The 18738-nt window shown below is 46.8% G+C and overlaps 1 protein-coding gene across 2 annotated transcripts in view; it reads right to left on the bottom strand.

Annotated features, from left to right (window-relative positions):
- Positions 1-1078: 1078 nt before the first annotated feature.
- Positions 1079-18738, bottom strand: part of LOC119162311 (uncharacterized) — a 511092-nt gene continuing 493432 nt past the window's right edge. The window contains exon 4 of one of the 2 annotated variants that reach the window (XM_075887722.1): positions 1079-2167. In XM_075887722.1, coding sequence (XP_075743837.1) covers positions 1395-2167 — 773 coding nt within the window. In that variant the 3' untranslated portion in view covers positions 1079-1394. The remainder of the gene's footprint in view (positions 2168-18738) is intronic. The other variant, XM_075887724.1, reaches the window with a different exon arrangement.

Here is an 18738-nt window from a genome sequence, read left to right on the forward strand (position 1 = left end):
TGCTAGCACATGCAAGGCACGCACATCGGCGTCTTTGCTATGCACGATCTGCATCTTACAGGAATGCTCCCTAGTATGACGCCAGATGCAGAGTTGAAGTTAGTACCGATTGCGTACAGCAAGGACGCAATCGGTGTTCCAATTGCGTGCACTGGCAAGTACAGTGGGGTTCCGTGTACTTCGATAGGCAAAGCGTCCATGCAGGCCTTGTCTACTTACGCCAACGACGGCTAGTTCTGCATTGTTATATTTTGGGCAACTTTTTTGCAACCCTTTCATTTCTTATGTAAATGAAGATACAACCGCTATTAAAAAAAAAAAAACGGCCACCATGGCCTGGTGACTTGTGGTTTTTCTGGATTTACACCATTGAGTAGCATACTTAGATGAGCGTGTACATAGCTGCTTTGTGTATTTTTTAGGCCCACTGGATAGTCACACGGTTAAAATTCATTACTTTTAGTTTCACAACACCATTTGGGAGCAGGTTTGAAGCAAGTACTAGCGAATATTGCACTTTGGAGCGACATTTTTCTTGTGGAGAAGTTTGGAGCAATTGGAGCAGCACTTCCATCACTGCTAATTTGTGGACGTCACATTCCAGACTCACTCGGAGTCAAACTCACAAAAATATTACTCACGCAGATTCACTGAGACTCGCCGCTTGATCTGAGTCTGTGAGTCGACTCAAGAGTGGTTTCGTTGACCTATGGTGAGTGTATGCATGTGTTCGATCAGGTGACCTTCTATGGAAAAGGGGTGAGTAGCAGTGAATATAGGAAAAGGGCCCCTCTGCTTCATTGGTGCGCGTGTGCCCAATGAGGTGGCCTTTTATTGAAAAGAATACATTGCTGTGGACAGACGAGGGACAGTTTCTTCCTTGAGTATACATGTCCCTAATGAGTTTGCATTTCACTGAACATGATGCATTGCAGTGAACACAGGAAAATGGATTCACTCATCTGTACAGGCAGATTTGTCTCATGAGGATCTCTTCTAAAAAGTATTTATTACAGTAGAAACAGGAACAGGGCCTCTATAAAATATGCATGCAGATGTCTTTCGAGGAGGCTTTCTACACAAAGAATGCAAGAAAATAGATGCTCTCACGTGTGCTTTCGCATGTGTCTTGTGAGGTTCTTTTTGTCTATAAAAGATGCATTGCAATGGACACAGGAAAATGGACGCTCTCCTGTGTGCTTTCGCATGTGTCTTGTGAGGTCCTTTTTTTCTGCAAAAGATGCATTGCAGTGGACACAGCAAAATGGACGCTCTCCTGTGTGCTTTCGCATGTGTCTTGTGAGGTCCTTTTTTTCTGCAAAAGATGCATTGCACTTGACACAGGAAAATGGACGCTCTCCTGTGTGCTTTCGCATGTGTCTTGTAAGGTTCTTTTATTCTGCAAAAGATGCATTGCAATGGACACAGGAAAATGGACGCTCTCCTGTGTGCTTTCGCACGTGTCTTACAAGATGGCTTTTCTGCAGAAAGGACGCATTGCAGTGGACACAGGAAAATGGTCGCTCTCCTGTGTGCTTGAGGATGTGCTTCAAAATGGAAGTTCTGTACATAAAAGAAGCATTGCAGTGGATACAGGAAAATGGACGCTCTCCAGTGTGCTTGCGGATGTGCCTCATGAGGGAGTTTTTCTGTATATAAGAAGCATTGCAATAGACACAGGAAAATGGATGCTCACCTGTGTGAGTGCGCATGTGGTCAGTGAGGAGGCCTTTAAGCGAAAAAGAAGCATTGCAGTGGGCACAAGAGAAGGGCCGTTCTCCTGTGTGTGTGCGAATGTGTCTAATGAGGGTACATTTTGTCACAAAAGATGCACTGCAGCTGACACAGGAAAATGGCCCCTCTCTTGTGTGAACGCGCATGTGCTCATTGAGGTGGTTTTTTATCGAAAAAGATGCCCTGCAGAGGGTGCAGGGGAAGGACCGATCCCCTGTGTGGGTGCACAAGTGAGCCCCAAGCTTGGACTTGTACATGAATGCAGCTGGACAAAAGCGGCACTGGAAGGGGGGCTCGCCCATGTGTTTCGGAAGGTGTCTGTTCATAGTTGATTTGTCCACGGTCACGTAGGTGCACTGCTGGCAGAAATGAAGTCGGCTTCGTACAGATGCCAGTGAAGAAGACCGTTCCAAGGAGACACAGGACAGGGAGCCTGAAAAGCCATTGAGAGCCCATAAAGCAATGCAAATTATGTGTGACACACTACATGGAACTGCACTACAACAGCAGGCAATACACATGGGCAGCTGTGCATGCAAAATATATTGATGTCCACCTCATCTCACTAAGGCTACTATTGTGCCAATAGGGCACCATCACAACATGTATTATAATAATTCCCATCTGGCTGCGGATAAATTCTATGGTCAACACATGCGAACACAGTGTCCTAGAATCGACTACAAGTTAGTTCTCATTCTATTACTAAGTATATTGCAAACGTTGAAAGTGTCTGAATATGCACAAATCAAAACTAGCCCATTAAACTGCTTACTGAAGTTCTGTTTGCGGAGAAGTATTCACAAAACACTTCACACAAATTACCACTTCCTATCACAACACATCAAGCATAATAAAAAAATATGAGTGAATTGTATTTATGTGATGCAATGAGTAAAATTAAAAACATACAATACACATTTATGCACTTTCGCAGCAACTGTTTATATTGCCACTTGGCCGCTAGTTATGGCGAGCACAAGCCATGGCTGCCCGCGAGAATGGAAGACGATGTTCTGAGCAGCGCCTGCTCTGGTTAGTTGTTGTTTATTGAAGCAGCCATCTTGCCAGTTTTCAGTGCGTCTCCCTGCCGGCTCAGTTCTTTCAAGTTGAAGACCTTTTGTAGCACGTGAAGACTGGTGGAGCTGCTGGGTAACCCCCAACCGATGTTCCAAACGCCTCCAGGTAGCCCTGTACATGCAGTGACAACCCCTGTTCGCTGCTCAAGCCGAAGACTCCGAGGACTACCACCTGAGAGTGGACCTCTTCACGAGATGACGTCTGTCACACCCTCGAACGCTATGGAAGGCGCTGCAGCCTCCAACGCACAGGAAAGCGCTGCAGCCATGCCTCATACGCTGTGAAAGCCACATGTGCCGAGAGTGTTCCACGGTTCTGTCTTGGAGGATGTCGAAGACTGGCTGGCTCAGTTCGAACGGGTCTCGGATTACAATGGTTGGACCAACTTCGACAAAATGAGGAACGTGTATTTCAGCTCGGAGGACGACGCTCGTACTTTGTACGAAAATCATGAGCCTTTTCCCTCGTGAAGCGTCTTTCGTCGATACTTGCTGGCAAGTTGGGCCAATCCCGATCTCCGTGAACGAGCCGAGCGAGCGATTCAGTCGCGCCTCCAAATGCCGAACGAAAGTGTCAGGATGTACGTCGAGGACAAGACGAGCCTCTTTCGTCGAGCCGACCTCGACATGGCAGAAGAAAAGAGGGTCCGTCATTTAATGCGAGGAGTGAAGAAGAAGCTTTTCGCTGGCCTCGTTCGCTGTCCCCCAAAGACCGTGGCGGAACTTTGGACCGAAGCTACAACCATGGAGCAAGTGCTGCAGCAGCGCTCTATTATGTACGACCGGCAAGTGAGTGCTGCTTCGTATAGGTCAGATCGGAGGTGCAGCAAGCAACATCAACATCGACTCTCTCGGTGATCTCATTCGATCGGTGGTGCGTGATGAACTACAAAAGATTCAGTGCCAGTCCTAACCTGCTACAGGGTCTATATGCAGCCTTGTCAGAAACGAAGTACGACAGGCTCTCCAAGTGCCACCTTCCAACTATGTCCCCCCTGTCCCGACGGAGCCAAATCGTGCATCATACGCAGAAGCTGTCAGCCGATATACTCCTGCTTCACCGGGCTTCGTTAATCCTATGCCACAGGATGCACTTCCTTCGATGCAGCCAATTCAGCACTTAAAAATCGACAGCCGCTTCCCAGAAAATCCGACGTATGGTGCACACCGGACAGATGACCACTGTGCTATCCCTGTGGTGAAGCTGTACATGTGTACCGGGAATGTCGCTATCGTCGCCTCGAACTACAGGGTTTTGCTGTCGACGCACCACGGCCGAGATTCGGCGAAAGACCGAGAGCTATTGAAGATTACCTCTCACAGCAGCGCATGCCACTGCGGCGGCGGTCGCGGTCCGCATCCCCAAGGCGATCTTCAAATTTTCGGAGCTTCCCAGGGCGGCGCCCGTGCGCTCGCCAAGCCCTAGGCGGGAAAACTAACTACAGCGGCCAACGGGAGCGAGGCCACTGACACTCGACGCAAGCAAGGCCTCCCACCGACGCAAGCACAGACACGGAGCGATTCCCCGACGACAGCGACGATAGCCAGAAGCAGATTTTCTTAGAATATACATGTGGTAGTCGATGGTCAACACAACGTTAGTGCATTATTGGACATAGGTGCAGACTACTCGATCATAAGCAGGAAACTAGCAGCGCACATAAAGAAAGTTGTTACGCCTTGGTACGAAGCACAAATTCGTACTGCCGGCGGGCACGTAGTCACCCCAATCGGCATGTGCACTATCAGAGCGAGCGTTCGGGGACGCATGTTTCTCGCCAGCTGCCACGTACTTCGTGACTGTTCCCCAGACCTAATCCTGGGAGTCGACTTTTTGAGGGAGCACAGCGCTATTATTGGTCTTGAAGAGCGTACCGTGACGTTTTCCACAGCTGAATCCTCCGAGAAATATGACGACATCCGTGACAGCATACTTCGCGTTTCTGCCGACAGCATCCCATTGCCTCTGCGTTCAAGCGTCCTAGTTGATGTAGTGTCTAGCAAGTTACCGAATGGTGATGTTGTCGCCAAAGGAAACTTGACGCTTTTGTTCGTGCTGCACGCAGCCCCATCATGCTTCATGATGGACACTCTGCCCTACTTGTGACTAATTTCAGTAACGAGTACCAGCACCTGTTTCGTGACACCGCCATCGCTTTCGCCTACCCCACCGCAGACGTTTCTGAATGCTTCGCATCTACATCAGCCGACAACGGGCTTCGACCGACACCAAGCGACGTGACTTCACTACTTGCGAAAGTTGATGTCAACTCGACCCTCTCGGAACAACAGCATACCGAGCTACGTGAACTGCTATATCAATTAAAAGTGCTTCGCGCCCACCTCAAAGGTTCGTCAGACACCGATTGCCAAACACAGAATAATTACGTATACCGACACCTCGCCCATAAAACAACACCCTTACCACGTTTCGACGAAGGAATGTGACGTGATAAATGCTGAAGTCAAAGAGATGTTGCAATATGGCGTTATCCAACCTTCGAAGAGTGCCTGGTCATCTCCAGTCGTGCTCGTGAAGAAAAAAGATGGATCACTGCACTTCTGCGTGGACTACAGGAAACTCAACAGCGTGACTAAAAAAGACATCTATCCGCTGCCCCGCATCGACGATTCCCTAAACAGACTGCGACGGGCCAAGTAATTTTCATCGATAGACTTGAAAAGTGGCTACTGGCAGATCGAAGTTGATGAACGAGATCGTGAATAACCGCATTCGTTACACTGGATGGCCTATATGAATCCAAAGTGCTTCCCTTCGACCTCTGTTCTGCACCTGCAACATTCCAGAGAATGATGGACACTGTTCTTACCGGTCGTAAGTGGCACACGTGCCTAGTTTATCTGGATGATGATGTCGTGTTTTCTGCCACCTTTGAGGAGCACCTGAAGCGTCTGCCGAATGTGCTGGAAGCGCTCCGCTCTGCTAACCCGACACTGAAGCGTAAAAAATGCCACTTCGGTTACAAGGAACGAAGGTTTCTCGGCCATGTTGTCAGTGCGGATGGTATTCGACCAGACCCAGACAAAAGTACCGCGGTGGCCTGGTTTCCTGTTCCACGTGATAAAAAGGCAGTAGATCGTTCGCTAGGGCTCTGCGCGTACTATCGCCACTTCATAGCCAATTTTTCTAGGATTGCTGAACCACTCACTGGACTCACTCGTGAAGATGTTCCATTCGTCTGGGAAGATGAAGAGGACGCAGCTTTCTCTGAACTACAGGAGCGTTTCCAGACACCACCACTTCTCGCTTACTTTGATCATGACGCTGATACTGAAATTCAAACTGACGCCAGCAACGTGGGTCTTGGTGCTGTCCTCGTACAACAACAAGAGGGCACACAGCGAGTGACAGCGTACGCTAGCCGCACTCTTTCCCGTGCCGAGGTCAACTACTCCACGTCAGAGAAAGAGTGCCTCGCTGTTGTATGGGCCACGATGAAATTTAGGCCTTACCTTTACGGACGCCACTTTAAGGTAGTTATTGACCATCATTCCTTGCGCTGGTTAGCCAACGTATGAGACCCGTGTGGGCGACTGGAGCGATAGAGTCTTCGTCTGCAGGAATACGATTTCACGATCGCTTACAAATCGGGCGGCAAGCATGAAGATGCTGATTCATTATTTTGTGCATCTGTCGAAGTTTGTGGCCACGACACCGAGGATGACGGTGGTTTCCTTGGGGCCCTTACTACAACAGATCTGATTACACGACAGCGCCCAAACATTGAAATTCGAGCAGTTATCGAAAACCTTGAAGGACGCAACTCTTCCATACCTCGATGTATTTTTCAAAGTATGTCGTCCTTATGTCTGCGAAATGGGGTCCTGTATAAAAAACTCCAACGGCGATGAGAGAACCTATCTTCTAGTTGTGTCAACTGCCATGCGTGACATTCTTCTTGCCTGCCACGATGAGCCCACATCTGGTCACTTAGGTTCCTCTCGAACTCTCGTTTCGAAATCTCGCTCGAGTTCGACAAGCCTACTACTGGCCTAAGCTTTCTGCATACGTTAAGTGATTCGTGAAAAGCTGCCGGGAATGTCAACGCCGCAAGTCCCCGCCACTGAAGCCCGCGGGGCTTCTTCAACCAATAGAACCACCCAGAGCGCCATTTGATCAAATAGTAATGGACTTACTGGGGCCCTTTCTGCTATCATCTGCCGGAACAAAAGGATCGTAATGGCCGCCGACTATTTGACGAAGTATGCTGAAACAAAGGCACTACAACGTGCTACGGCTTCTGACGTCGCCCAATTCGTTATGGACCAGATCGTTCTTCGACATGGCGCTCCGTCGTGCGGAATCACAGAGGAACAGCATTCATGACCCACCTCATTCATGACGTATTCAAGCTCAGCTACGCGAGCCATCGCAAGACCACGACATATAATCCGCAGAGCAACGGTTTGACAGAGCGACTAAACAAGACCATCACTGACATGTTATCTATGTACGTAGATGTCCAGCATAAGACCTGGGACCAGGTGCTACCATACGTCATAGTCGCGTACAATACTGCCGTCCAGAAACTACGCAATTCACGCCTTTCCGTCTCGTCTATGGACGTGAGGTCCAGACCATGCTGGGTGCAATGCTTCCACACAATTCCGACGCTTTGATCACTCCTGATGCTGTCCAGCTTAGCCAGTACGCCGAAGAAGCACACCAGTTAGCACGCCTACACATTACGCGCCAGCAGAGTACAGACGCATGGCGCTACAACGCTCGCCATCGACAAGTTGAATACCATCTAGGCGATCAAGTTTGAATGTGTACTCCAGTCCGACGCAAGAGATTGTCAGAAAAACTGCTCAGTCACTACTTCGAACCATGCAAAGTGTTGCGACGCATGAGCGATGTAAACTAAGGGTTGGTCACTGACGGCGCCTTCTTGCCACGGCGGCGAAGGCACTCCTCAGAGTTTGTGCACGTAGTGTGACTAAAGCTGTACTTCACGCGATAGTGTCACTGTGCATGAACCTTATCGGTGTTTCTGTGTATGCGCGTATTTCTCTTGGGTCACCCCGACCCAAGAGAAAATTTGCCTTTGAACTTCACGAGGAACAGAGCGATGCCTTTTTTTTAGAGGGGGAGTAATGCCACTTGGCCGCTAGTTACGGGGAGCGCTAGCCATGGATGCCCGCGAGAATGGAAGACGATGTTCTGGGGCAGCGCGTGCTCTGGCTAGTTGTTGTTTATTGAAGCAGCCATCTTGCCAGTTCTCGGTGCGTTTCCCCGCCGGCTCAATTCTTCCAAGTTGAAGACCTTTCGTAGCACGTGACAATACATTATTGCCACAGTTACATTTTTCACTAACGTCTCTCTACAGTTTCAATGAGAGCACAATGATAAGCAGGGGAGACAAAGTCATTTACGAACCATTAGTTACATCTTGCAGTATCAAAGCAAACTACCACTGTTGCGGATGATTGCCACCGCGCGACAACAAGCAGGAGAACCGAGGAGAAAGAAGAATAGTTAGGCATGAGCGGTTGGAATAAAGGCACGTTCTAGGTCTAGGGCTCGGGTCTTGAATACGCGACAATCTTCTGGTGCCAAACACCCCCCCCCCTCCAGTCACGCCCTTCCAAGACTTCTACTTCCGATGGCGTCGCCGGAGCGGCTGCTTAAGAAGCGTGGCGTCGTCTGGGCCAGCGTCCCACGAACTATCACGCTGCTTACCGACGAGGTGCAGGCTTCCGTTTCAGATGCCAGTCAGGTCGACTCTCACGTTGCCTACCTCCCTCAAAGGAATGCCAAACTTGTCACCTTAAACAAACAAATCTTCGATGCGACTGACGACGACGACTATGAGGAAGAGCTCGAAGTCGTTGAAGAATACGACCGAAGGGTCTCTTGCGCCGTGCCCTGAGCGCGTTTCTTCCTCCGAGAGGCCGGAAACAAGGCGACAGTAACAAGTGCTGCAAGGTCGGTAGCTACATCACCTAACGCCAACGCCGGTGGTGCCAGCACCGTAGTCTAGAGTCAGGTCAGCGACTCTTCTCGAGTAGCCGATGAGATTCCCAGTCTAGGAACGATGCCGCATCATTACACGGTGGCCCTGCGGAAACTACAGATCCCGATGTTTTCCGGCGCACTTCACGATTGGCAGTCCTTCTGGGACCATTTTGGTGCCACAATTCATCTGGATGAAGACCTTTTACAGATAGAGAAGTTCCAGTACCTTCAGTCGTATTTGAGTGGTGCAGCAAAGAGAGCAATCGAAGGCATCCGACTAACCGAGGACCATTACAACATCGCGATCAAGACCTAGACGAAGCGATTTGGCCGATACGACTAGCTTGTCAACAAGCACGTAGACCACCTGCTCGCCTTAGCGCCAGTCAAGTCGTCGGCAGACGTGGAGAAAGTTCGCCTGCTCTACGACAAGGTCAACTTTCGAGTCTTGACGTTGACCGGTTTGGGCGTCTCTCCGGACCAGTACGACGTGGTCCTCAACCACGTCCTGATGAAGTGTCTGCCAGATGATTTTGCGATTCTCTACTGCCAGAAGGTGCAGGAAGCGCCGCAGGAAACGTCCGGCATTGCAACACTTGAACAGAGGGCTCGCCAGACTGCCGAATTGCTCAGTTTTCTGCGCATTCAGATTAAGGTTCGCGAGAAAAGCAGGCCAGGACAAACAGCGTCTGGTTTCTCGCAGTCGCAGCCTGAAGAGGTCAAACGTTTGTCGGCACCGATGGGACATTTGCCTACGGTGTCCGCACTTGGTGCCGAATCTGTTACAGTTACAGAAGACATGTGCCCTTTATGCAGCAGTCGTCAGCACACCATCACGAACTGCAATGTTCAACTCTCGGCTGAGGAAAAACAAGCTCAGTTCCGCACTGCTCGCTGCTGCTACGTTGCGGCTTACAAAACCACATGGCGCGTTTTTGCCGCCTGCACGCAGCATCAACGGTAAGTGCAATTGACGACACCTCACTATTCTCTGTGAATTGTTCACACTGGCAGCCCCAACCAGGATAAGCGCGACTACAGTGAACCAGGACAAACTGCACATTGCCGGGCGAGGCACTAACACGCCTTCAGTGACATTGGCCCCAAGCGCCCTGAGCGGAATCAACGCCGTTCTTCTTCAAACAGGACGAGTCTGGATAGAGTACGGGTCCCAAAAGTGTCTCGTCGCCATTCTTCTCGACAGCGGCAGCCAGCGCGCATTCATCCCAGCGGATGTTTCAAAGGACATAAGGTGCCCGGTTATCGGAACCAAAGAACTTTCTTTGGTTACGTTCGGCCACTTGAAGCCTCGCGAAGTAACACGCAGTTGACGGGTAGTGTTGACTCTATGAGGCCAACGTAGGGACATGGCGATAACCGTAGAGGCCTTGGAAGTACCCAAAGTGTGTGCAGTAACAAGTCCGCCGCTCAGTACCGATGTTTCGCAGCTTTTGTGGGACATGAAGTACCAATGTTTCACAGCTTTTGTGGGACATGAACTTGTCATGCTGCAGACAAATTTCATCCCAACACCTGGAACCCACAAGAATCAAGCATTTTACTTGGTTCTTACGTCTACTGGAAGGTAGTAACTGGAAGAATAGATCGCTTGTCCAGTGATCTTACGGCCATGAAAACCAACTTTGGCTGGACTGTTCAGGGCACCATAGAACGCGAGAGAAGTTCAGCATACACGAGCGCTCTATTCCTGTACTATACCACGAAGTTTGTCCCTAACGGTGATCTTTCTGCAATAAGGCGTCTCGGTGTCATGGGGACCAAGGCACCCGCAGAGAACAGAAACAAGGCTCCACCAGAACTTGAGGCATCTGAACAGGGCATCATAAAGTTGGATGGCTGCTACAAGGTTCCGCTAAAACTACCAGTTTTGGGTAGACATTCAGGCAGTGATCATCGAAGATTGGGAGAAGACTATCCACATGTGCAATTGAACTGGTTCAACAAACGTTCTGAACTGTACAGACACCGCGGCAAGGCAATCAGAGAGGCATTTAGCAAAAAACAGAAAAGGCGATTGGAAATACGACAGCCAAAAGATGATGGCTATTATGCACCTCATCATGCAGTCATTCATGAAAATGCTGTCACACCAAGGCTTTGTGCTGTGTCTGACACCTCAACGCAAACGCTAGGTCATGCCTGCCACAACGATGCCCTGCTGAAGGGTTCAAAGCTCAACGCCGATGTTGTGCAGTAGCTGCTCGTCTTCCAGAGCCAACCAGTCGTCAAGTGTAAGTTCGGGGGAGATCTTTGGTGGGAAGACCGGTCATACCGGATCACCCGCTTGACAGGAAATGCATTGAGACGGTCATTAGTGCTACAGCTTGAACGCCGAGGGCCTCGTTGTTGGGAGCTCGGAAGTGTGTTCCTGTGTTGACGGTAGCGCATGTTTAGTGCTACAATAGCTGAATGGGGCGGTCAGCGCACCCAGCAGAGAATAATATTGGGCGTGTGCTTTAGAGTGACTAGCTTCTGGAAAGGCAAGGAAAGTGACTGGTTCAGTTAGCATATATTCTGGAGGCAAGACAGCCAGACAAGTGATCTGGAATAGCGAGACTACCTCGTGACCATCTTGGCCCCTTGGGAGTATGTTGCAGATAATTGCGGCCGCGTGACAAGAAGCAGGAAAACTGAAGAGAAAGAAGGATGGGAGGGCACGAGCGGTAGAAATAAACATGGACGTTCTTGGTGTAGGGCTCGGGTCTTGAATACGCGACAACCACTACTGAACGTTGTCGCGTCTTATCTGCACAAGTATTTTGCTCAGCATACACAGATATGAAAAAAAACAAAAGGATGCATTATTAAGTTTTTAGTCCGGACCATGAGACTTTCGTAAACATGATGTGTGTGCTGTAGCCGAAGTTACGACAAGTGGACTTGTCGTTTTCATGGCTTCTTGTTGAAAAGTCGACTGCAACACCCACACTGTGTTTACGAATTTTTAACCACAACCTTTCATCTTCTCCTTCTTGCCTTTGTTGGAACTTCCAGTCTAAATCAGTTATTTGCCACACAAGCGAAACTTCATGTCGACAATTTAAATTAACACGGCTTTAAAATTCATTACTTTTTCCATTTTGAATAGTGTTTGCACAAACCCTGAAAAAAAAGAAAGTTTAGTAAATCTCGTTTGTTTCGATTCCGGCATTTTGGAGTCGCAGTCCAGACATGGTCGCACACCAATCACAAGTTTGAGTTCGTAATGCATTAGGCTGCCACTTACGGTGTAAACTGGTAAAAAAGTTTTAAGAAGCATCTACTACAATGCCTGTATGGCAATATCCAGAGGAAGTAATTTTCGGGTGATAACTGATAGTAATGCGTAATGAATAATTTTTGCATTATGTCCAAAGACAACGGTAAGAATGTGAGAGATGCCATAGTGCAGGGCTCCGAATCTTTCTACAGCCTCGAGTTCCTTATTAAGTAAGGAATGTTCCTGCGCTTACATCACTCCTGGCAGACATTGGTTCTCTACCGTCACTCACCGAACACTCATACTCAGGTTCTGGTTAAATACTGGCCGTCCTGGCTATGGTTATTAACATGCTAAAAACACTGATATCAAGAAGAATGTGCCATTTGTTGGCTATATCCAGCACAATAAGAAGAACCCAGTTGAGGGCATAGCACGTGACATTGCGAGAACTCTTTGAGGTGACATGCGTAATTTTAGTGATCTGTTGCTGAGCAGATGAGTAACAGCCACGAGAAAGAACACCCACAAATGAAATGTAAGAGCATTCCTAAAATCCTATTTTCAAATTGCAGCGATGCTATACATTAACAGATTTCCACTTTGCATGCATTCATCTTCTAGCCATTCCCGCAACGTGCTGCCCTAAGAGCGCTAAGATTGTTTTTGGTGCATCGTCTCCGACAGCTGTTCCAGCGGTGCGACGCGGGGTATCGTGGTAAGGACACATAATCCATGCCAACCCCTCCAAATGTACACCCGCTGAGGAATCCACTCCTCAGAAACAAGCAACACACTACTGAGAACGTCCAAACGAAACAACATTGACGGTGTACGTGTACGCTCAGGCACGCCATGTGCACATGACCTAGTTGGTGCATGATGTGTCAATGCACATGTGTGATGTGATACAGGGATGACTTCCTTGGAGTAAAACTGTAGATACTTATTAAACAGGCGCGGTTGGTTGCTGTCTCAAAATAAATCAACAGGTGTTTCATACCTTTGTACGCACTGTACTTGCCGCTCTCTCACCAATCACAACGCACTAAAGAAACAGACAACATGAAAATTACTATGCTCACTATGGCAACCGTATTCCTTTATGTCAGCATTTTGAAGGATGATGACTGGTCGAACGCAAAAGCATTGAGTTGCTACCCTCAATTCATGAAACAGTTTGAAATGCCGCTATGGCACCTTTGTGGCAAAACTGAATTTTTCATAAATCCGATGAGAAACGCGAATACATACCTGAAAAACAATTGTATCGTTCTGTTTGCATAGCAGTTGAAGATACAATTTCTTTTCGTCCATTTGGGATCCTTCGTGGTGCATAAGTAGCTGCACTTGAACAGATTTCTCTGTACTATCATTCGTTTCACACGCTGGCTCTGGTGATGTTTCCACAGCTTGTCCCAAATCGCAAGCCAGACCTGGTGCTACTTTAAGAACTTCCTCTGTTACAACGTCATCCTGAAATGAATTTGCTTGTTGTGTTACACGTAGTAATGCAAAATATCATTCCGACAAAAGAAATCAAAGCCGCTTTATCTGATCTATTTCGCTACTATGATTTGGTTTTGACGTGTGTAGGATGGTTGTGCCTCCAAGGAGCAACCATCAAAGAATCTGAAATAGAGCACGAAAAGACGAGTTACTGATGTATACACACAAAAATAGGAACATATCGCATTCATTAGAATGCCCGCTTCTTAAACATCTTTTAAAGAATAAAATAAAACCAATTATACTTCTGTAAAAATTGCCTAATCAAATTTCTCATGCCGCACCAAGCACTACCAATGTTTGTCAAGAACTCAAACCTAAAGGACTGTAAAAAATTAGGCGAGTTGGAAAATGGCCATGATGTTAAGCGCAAACAAAACACAAACAAAATAAGAAAACGACGACACAAGCGCTGAATCGTTGAAAGCACTGACACAGCATTTCTATCACCATTTCCTTCTCTTGTCCATGTTTTGTTTGCACTGGGTCCCATAACTAAAACCAGTTATATACTTTTGTGTGGAGTTTCACTGAAGGTGTCGTAACAATATTACCTCTAGTGGAAGAAGCTCATGTAAATCTACTTCCTTAAAATTAAAGATAAAGATTAAAATGGTTGATTGGCCTCTGTAGTCCTGAAAATATTTGAAAGAATGTCTTTGTATCTATATATATGCTGTAAAATTTCTATCCAGCGCATCCTTCCCTTAATGTGAAAGATAATCGGACTTGATTTGTAGAGGGCGCTCTTCCTCGTTAACGAATTGGAATTAAGATGGCAGCAAAGGAGCGGTGCGTGCTTTTAATAAAATATGTTTGTTGAAACCTGTGCGTAGCATGGATTGAAAGACGAAGAGGAGTAGTGAAACAGAAACTTGATGAGCTTGGACAGTTCTACGGAGGCCGTGTCGGGAGGCTGTTGTGCAGTGCGCCAATACAGTCTGCAAAAAAGATTTTAAACATAGTTTGTTCTTTATGCTGAAGATTCTGGAAGCCGGCCTTCATTCAATTAGCTATCGTTTTTGGTCTGCCATGTCGTTCTGCAACCAGACCGTCATGAAGTGCGTAAAAAACAACAGGCTTGTCATTATTTCCAAAGTACAAAAATTGTGAATGGTGCAAAATAACTCATTCAATCCCGAAAATTAAGAGTTCTCGAAGCGTCATGGCCTCTATAGTTGATGAAAGGCGGTCATAGTCAGGAGGGCTGAACACCGAGCCGAAAACCTTCCCGAAGCCCGACTCGGTAGCCAAATAAACAGGGAAGCATAGATTTCTTGTTGCAGAAATGTGAGGGATTCTAATATTCTGCTGGTGCGAATTTTCGGTAACGATACTTGCGACAGTGAAGCCATTTCAAACTTTCTTTTTTCAAACTATGGCCACACACTGAAAACCAAAATATACACCTATTTTCATGATTGTAGCAACGCCAGAAGATTTTGATACCATTGTTTTATAAAGGTATTCTGGAAAGAATCTCTGCGCATAGAGGAATACTGTACTTGCTAATATTGTGACGGAATCGCAATGCTGACGAACGCAGAGACCGCGTGTCCAAACTGAAACTGTTTATATGGCAGAAATTGTGGTTGGTACACGGGAAGTCAGATTGCAGCGATGTGTACTGACACTGGTACCAGCAAAGAAAGCGTCGGCTGTCGGTACTCTAACTAACGCTCACGCACATCGGCATTTACGCAAGTGCTGTTGAATATGCTATCACTGGAGGCCACGTAGGTTCAAGAGTCATCTGTTATGTTCACGTTGTGCCCTTAATCTTAACAAAATGATCTACTGCAGTCCTGAAGCTTTCCAAACACAACAAGTGCACTTTTTGCGCTAATAATCACTAACAGCGTAATGGGGCGATAACAAAAATTGACAAAAGAATGTGGATATCCTCCATGAAAGAAGCTAAGGAAGTTACAAAGGCAGCAGGACATTCGCTCACGAGTGTGCACAAAAGCATAGGATGCGGCACTGCATGTGTCAGAATTCTGTGGGCCCATGTGTTCATGCTTCGTGCAAAGTGACGTGACTGTCCAAGTCTGCGTCCGGAAACTTAAACCAAAAGTTGCATAAATCAATAAGGTGAAATCAAATTATTTAGCAATACTACATAAATTTTGAAGTGGGTATCATAATCCTAGTGTCATAAGAAATGTTTGCAACAAAGAAAACACAAGCCACAAATTTGATGGCGCCTCCTCTTTGGAATTTCTATTTTCTTTCTCATCAACTACATTATTCTCTACAGAGGACTGCTAGTTGTCAACCTGGTTTTCCATTCTTCAAGATTTTCTCATACGTTTTCATGGTCAGCTGTCTATGCTTTGTCTGAACACTTTAGTGTCTCAATTTTTTTTAGCAAGAGTAGCGTTCTGCTACATATTGTTTGACACACTTGTGTTGAAATATTTTTTTGAAACTTTTTTCAATGTCGCTCGATTGCTACTTCACATTATGTTTAAATCTTGGGTTGAATTTCATCTAGTTATTTTCTGACAACTGTACCACAAGGATACATCATAAGAACACACTAAAAAGTACATAAATGACACTTGGCAGTAGCAAAGCAAGTGAAAAGTCAAGTAAACCAAGGTTAAGTAAATCTTCGCAAATAACCAGCTTGCGAAAAAAAAAGGACCATGTCTCCGAAGGAAACCATGACGGGATGTGAAGCAAAAGCGGTGCGCACGGCGTTGACCCGGCTGAAAAGAGCGTCGACGAGGGTGCTGGAAGAACAATTTAAAGAAAAACTTGGTCTTTACTCGAGTTAACGTTTCTTTGAAATGCACAAACACGGGATGCCGGTTGACTTTCGTGCAAGTTTCACCACAGATAAAAGAGTCGAAAGAGTGTATTCACTCGACCTGCAGTCGAGCTTTACGGGCGTTAGAGAAGGTGAAGCGAGAGAGAAGTGTGTTTCGAGTGGGTGGAGGAGCAACAGCACCTTGGTGTATTGGGAAGAGCCGGCAGCTGCTGCAGGTGAGGGAGAGAGGAACATCAACTCAAAGCTGCGACTTGACCTACTTGGCATCGTTCCAACAACTGCGGCGTGGAGAACACAATGCGTGCAGTGCGCTAGCAAGGAGACACAGGTGGACAGCGTTACACAGGCTACTCAAAAAGCTACTTAGCATCTGAAACCACAGCATATCCACGAAGTGAATGGGGATGAGTAGGTGAAGCAGTGGGATCATTTGGTGTTACCGTAAATCAGCCGTGACATTGACCGCTCACGCATTTAAATCGGTGCCAAAGCAGTGTGCGATTACATACGATTATTGGTCATAAATTGTACATGGTGTTGAGTAGTGAATTTCATTTTGCCTTCATTATTACTGCTTTGTGGTACCAGATCTTGACCGAACTTGGCAAAGACGAGGTCTCTGAACATTACCTCGCTGGTTGTTTCCAGTCATATCAAATGCGTTTTAAAAAGCATATAGAGATGTCGTATACTACACAAACTACTCGTAGTCCACGATCATCATTGTTATCACGGCTACAGTGCACGCACAAGCCACCAACGAAAAATCCCAGACTTTAAAAGGACTGTCTACTCTCCATCACTGCTTTTCCGTTTTGTGTCGCAATAAAAAAAAAACATACCATCTGAACTGCCTAACCCAGCAGCGGTTTTTCTGGAAAGTGTGTAAAAATTTTTAAAACAGAATTTTTTATTTGCGTTCAGCCAGCTTTCATCGATGGGATGAATGCCCACAATGCTCGTCCGCGTAGGCGATGACAATTGTACTGCCGGTGAAAGTCGAAAACTGAGCTTTATTGAGTTCTGTTTATTAATAAAACAAATACCTTAGTGGTCATTGAAGGCACGCACCCACTTTTTTGTTCTTGTGAGTTTCTCCGACATCTGAGTGATTACGTCAAGTGAGGACACTTAGTAGCAATTCACAAAACATTTGATAACTGTATCTGCAAGAAACAAGCTATTCGGTCACCAATATTGTGTATTCAAAAAACGAAGAGAATAAAAGAAGAAAAAGCCTCGCACTCTTTGTTCATCAGCGTCTGACTGATAAGGTCATGTGTTCGAAGACTCCCAACAAACGCTGTGCACAAGCCGCAGTTAGACGGCGGGGTGCGATCATAGCTATACGATCGTGATACAACAAAATGGCAATGAGAAAAAGCTTGTGAGAGGAATTTTACGGTTATGTTTATCTACGCCTTGACTGCAGTTTACTGTGTGCGTCACTTGCAAATTTACTGAAAGGATGTTAGTCACAGTTGTGACACCGTTTTTGCCCGTAGTACTGCTCTGACGCCACACAAACGATGGTCGAAGCTTTTCAAAGCGTACCTTGTGTCGATCAGAGACTGTGACTGGCTAGCAGAGCGAAAGGCAGCACCTATTCTGACATCACTCTGAGTGGAAGGACTGCGTCTGTACTTTAACAAAAAAGCAGTGAAACAAACAACAGCAGTCAGTGTCGCTACGGACGCCCCACAACCTCAAGTTTCTACTGAACCAGTGTAGACCTCTGTGCATCGCACGGGGTATCGGATAAGTGAGTACACAAAGTTAATAAATGGTTTGGACTTGCTCTTCATGAATACAATGAATTTCATTGTTGAGAGACATCAGTTATGCACGAGGCTTCAGTTGACGTTTGAACCTTTCACCTAGTATGTTGTTCAACTCAAACAACTAGCTTTGACTTGTAATTTGCATCGACAATTTAAGAACGCAAGCAGGATTAACTTGTTGACGGAGTCTCCAACCTAGCGTTGCGCGAGCGCTTCTCAAATTCCAGCTGAACACATACGTTGGCCAAGGCTAAAGAAGTTGGCAAAGCTAGGAAGCAACACACAAAGTTAACGCGGTTTATGATGGAGCACCAGTGCAATGCATTGACGAATTGCAATGTGAAATCGAACGCTAGATCAGCAGCGCGTCCTCCAAGCAACTTTCTGATTTTGTGCACCTGTTCGTGAGCCAGATAGTGTTCGACACAACTATGCAGCAACAGGCTCGCACTACGGCATCCGTGCCGCAGAAGAAGGTGCAAGAAGCAACCAAGGTAACGGTCACCGATGGGTTTGCTACTGTTGTGGCTCCATGAAGCACAAAGCAAATGCAAAAAACTGCCCAGAATGAAGACAACAGTGTCGCAAGTGTCAGAAACATGGATTTTTCACGGTTGTTTGTCATAAAACCGTCTGCAGAAGTTGCAGTGTCCCAAGCC

The sequence above is a fragment of the Rhipicephalus microplus genome, chromosome 3 (genome assembly GCF_043290135.1).
Source record: "Rhipicephalus microplus isolate Deutch F79 chromosome 3, USDA_Rmic, whole genome shotgun sequence".
In the NCBI taxonomy this organism is placed as follows: domain Eukaryota; kingdom Metazoa; phylum Arthropoda; class Arachnida; order Ixodida; family Ixodidae; genus Rhipicephalus; species Rhipicephalus microplus.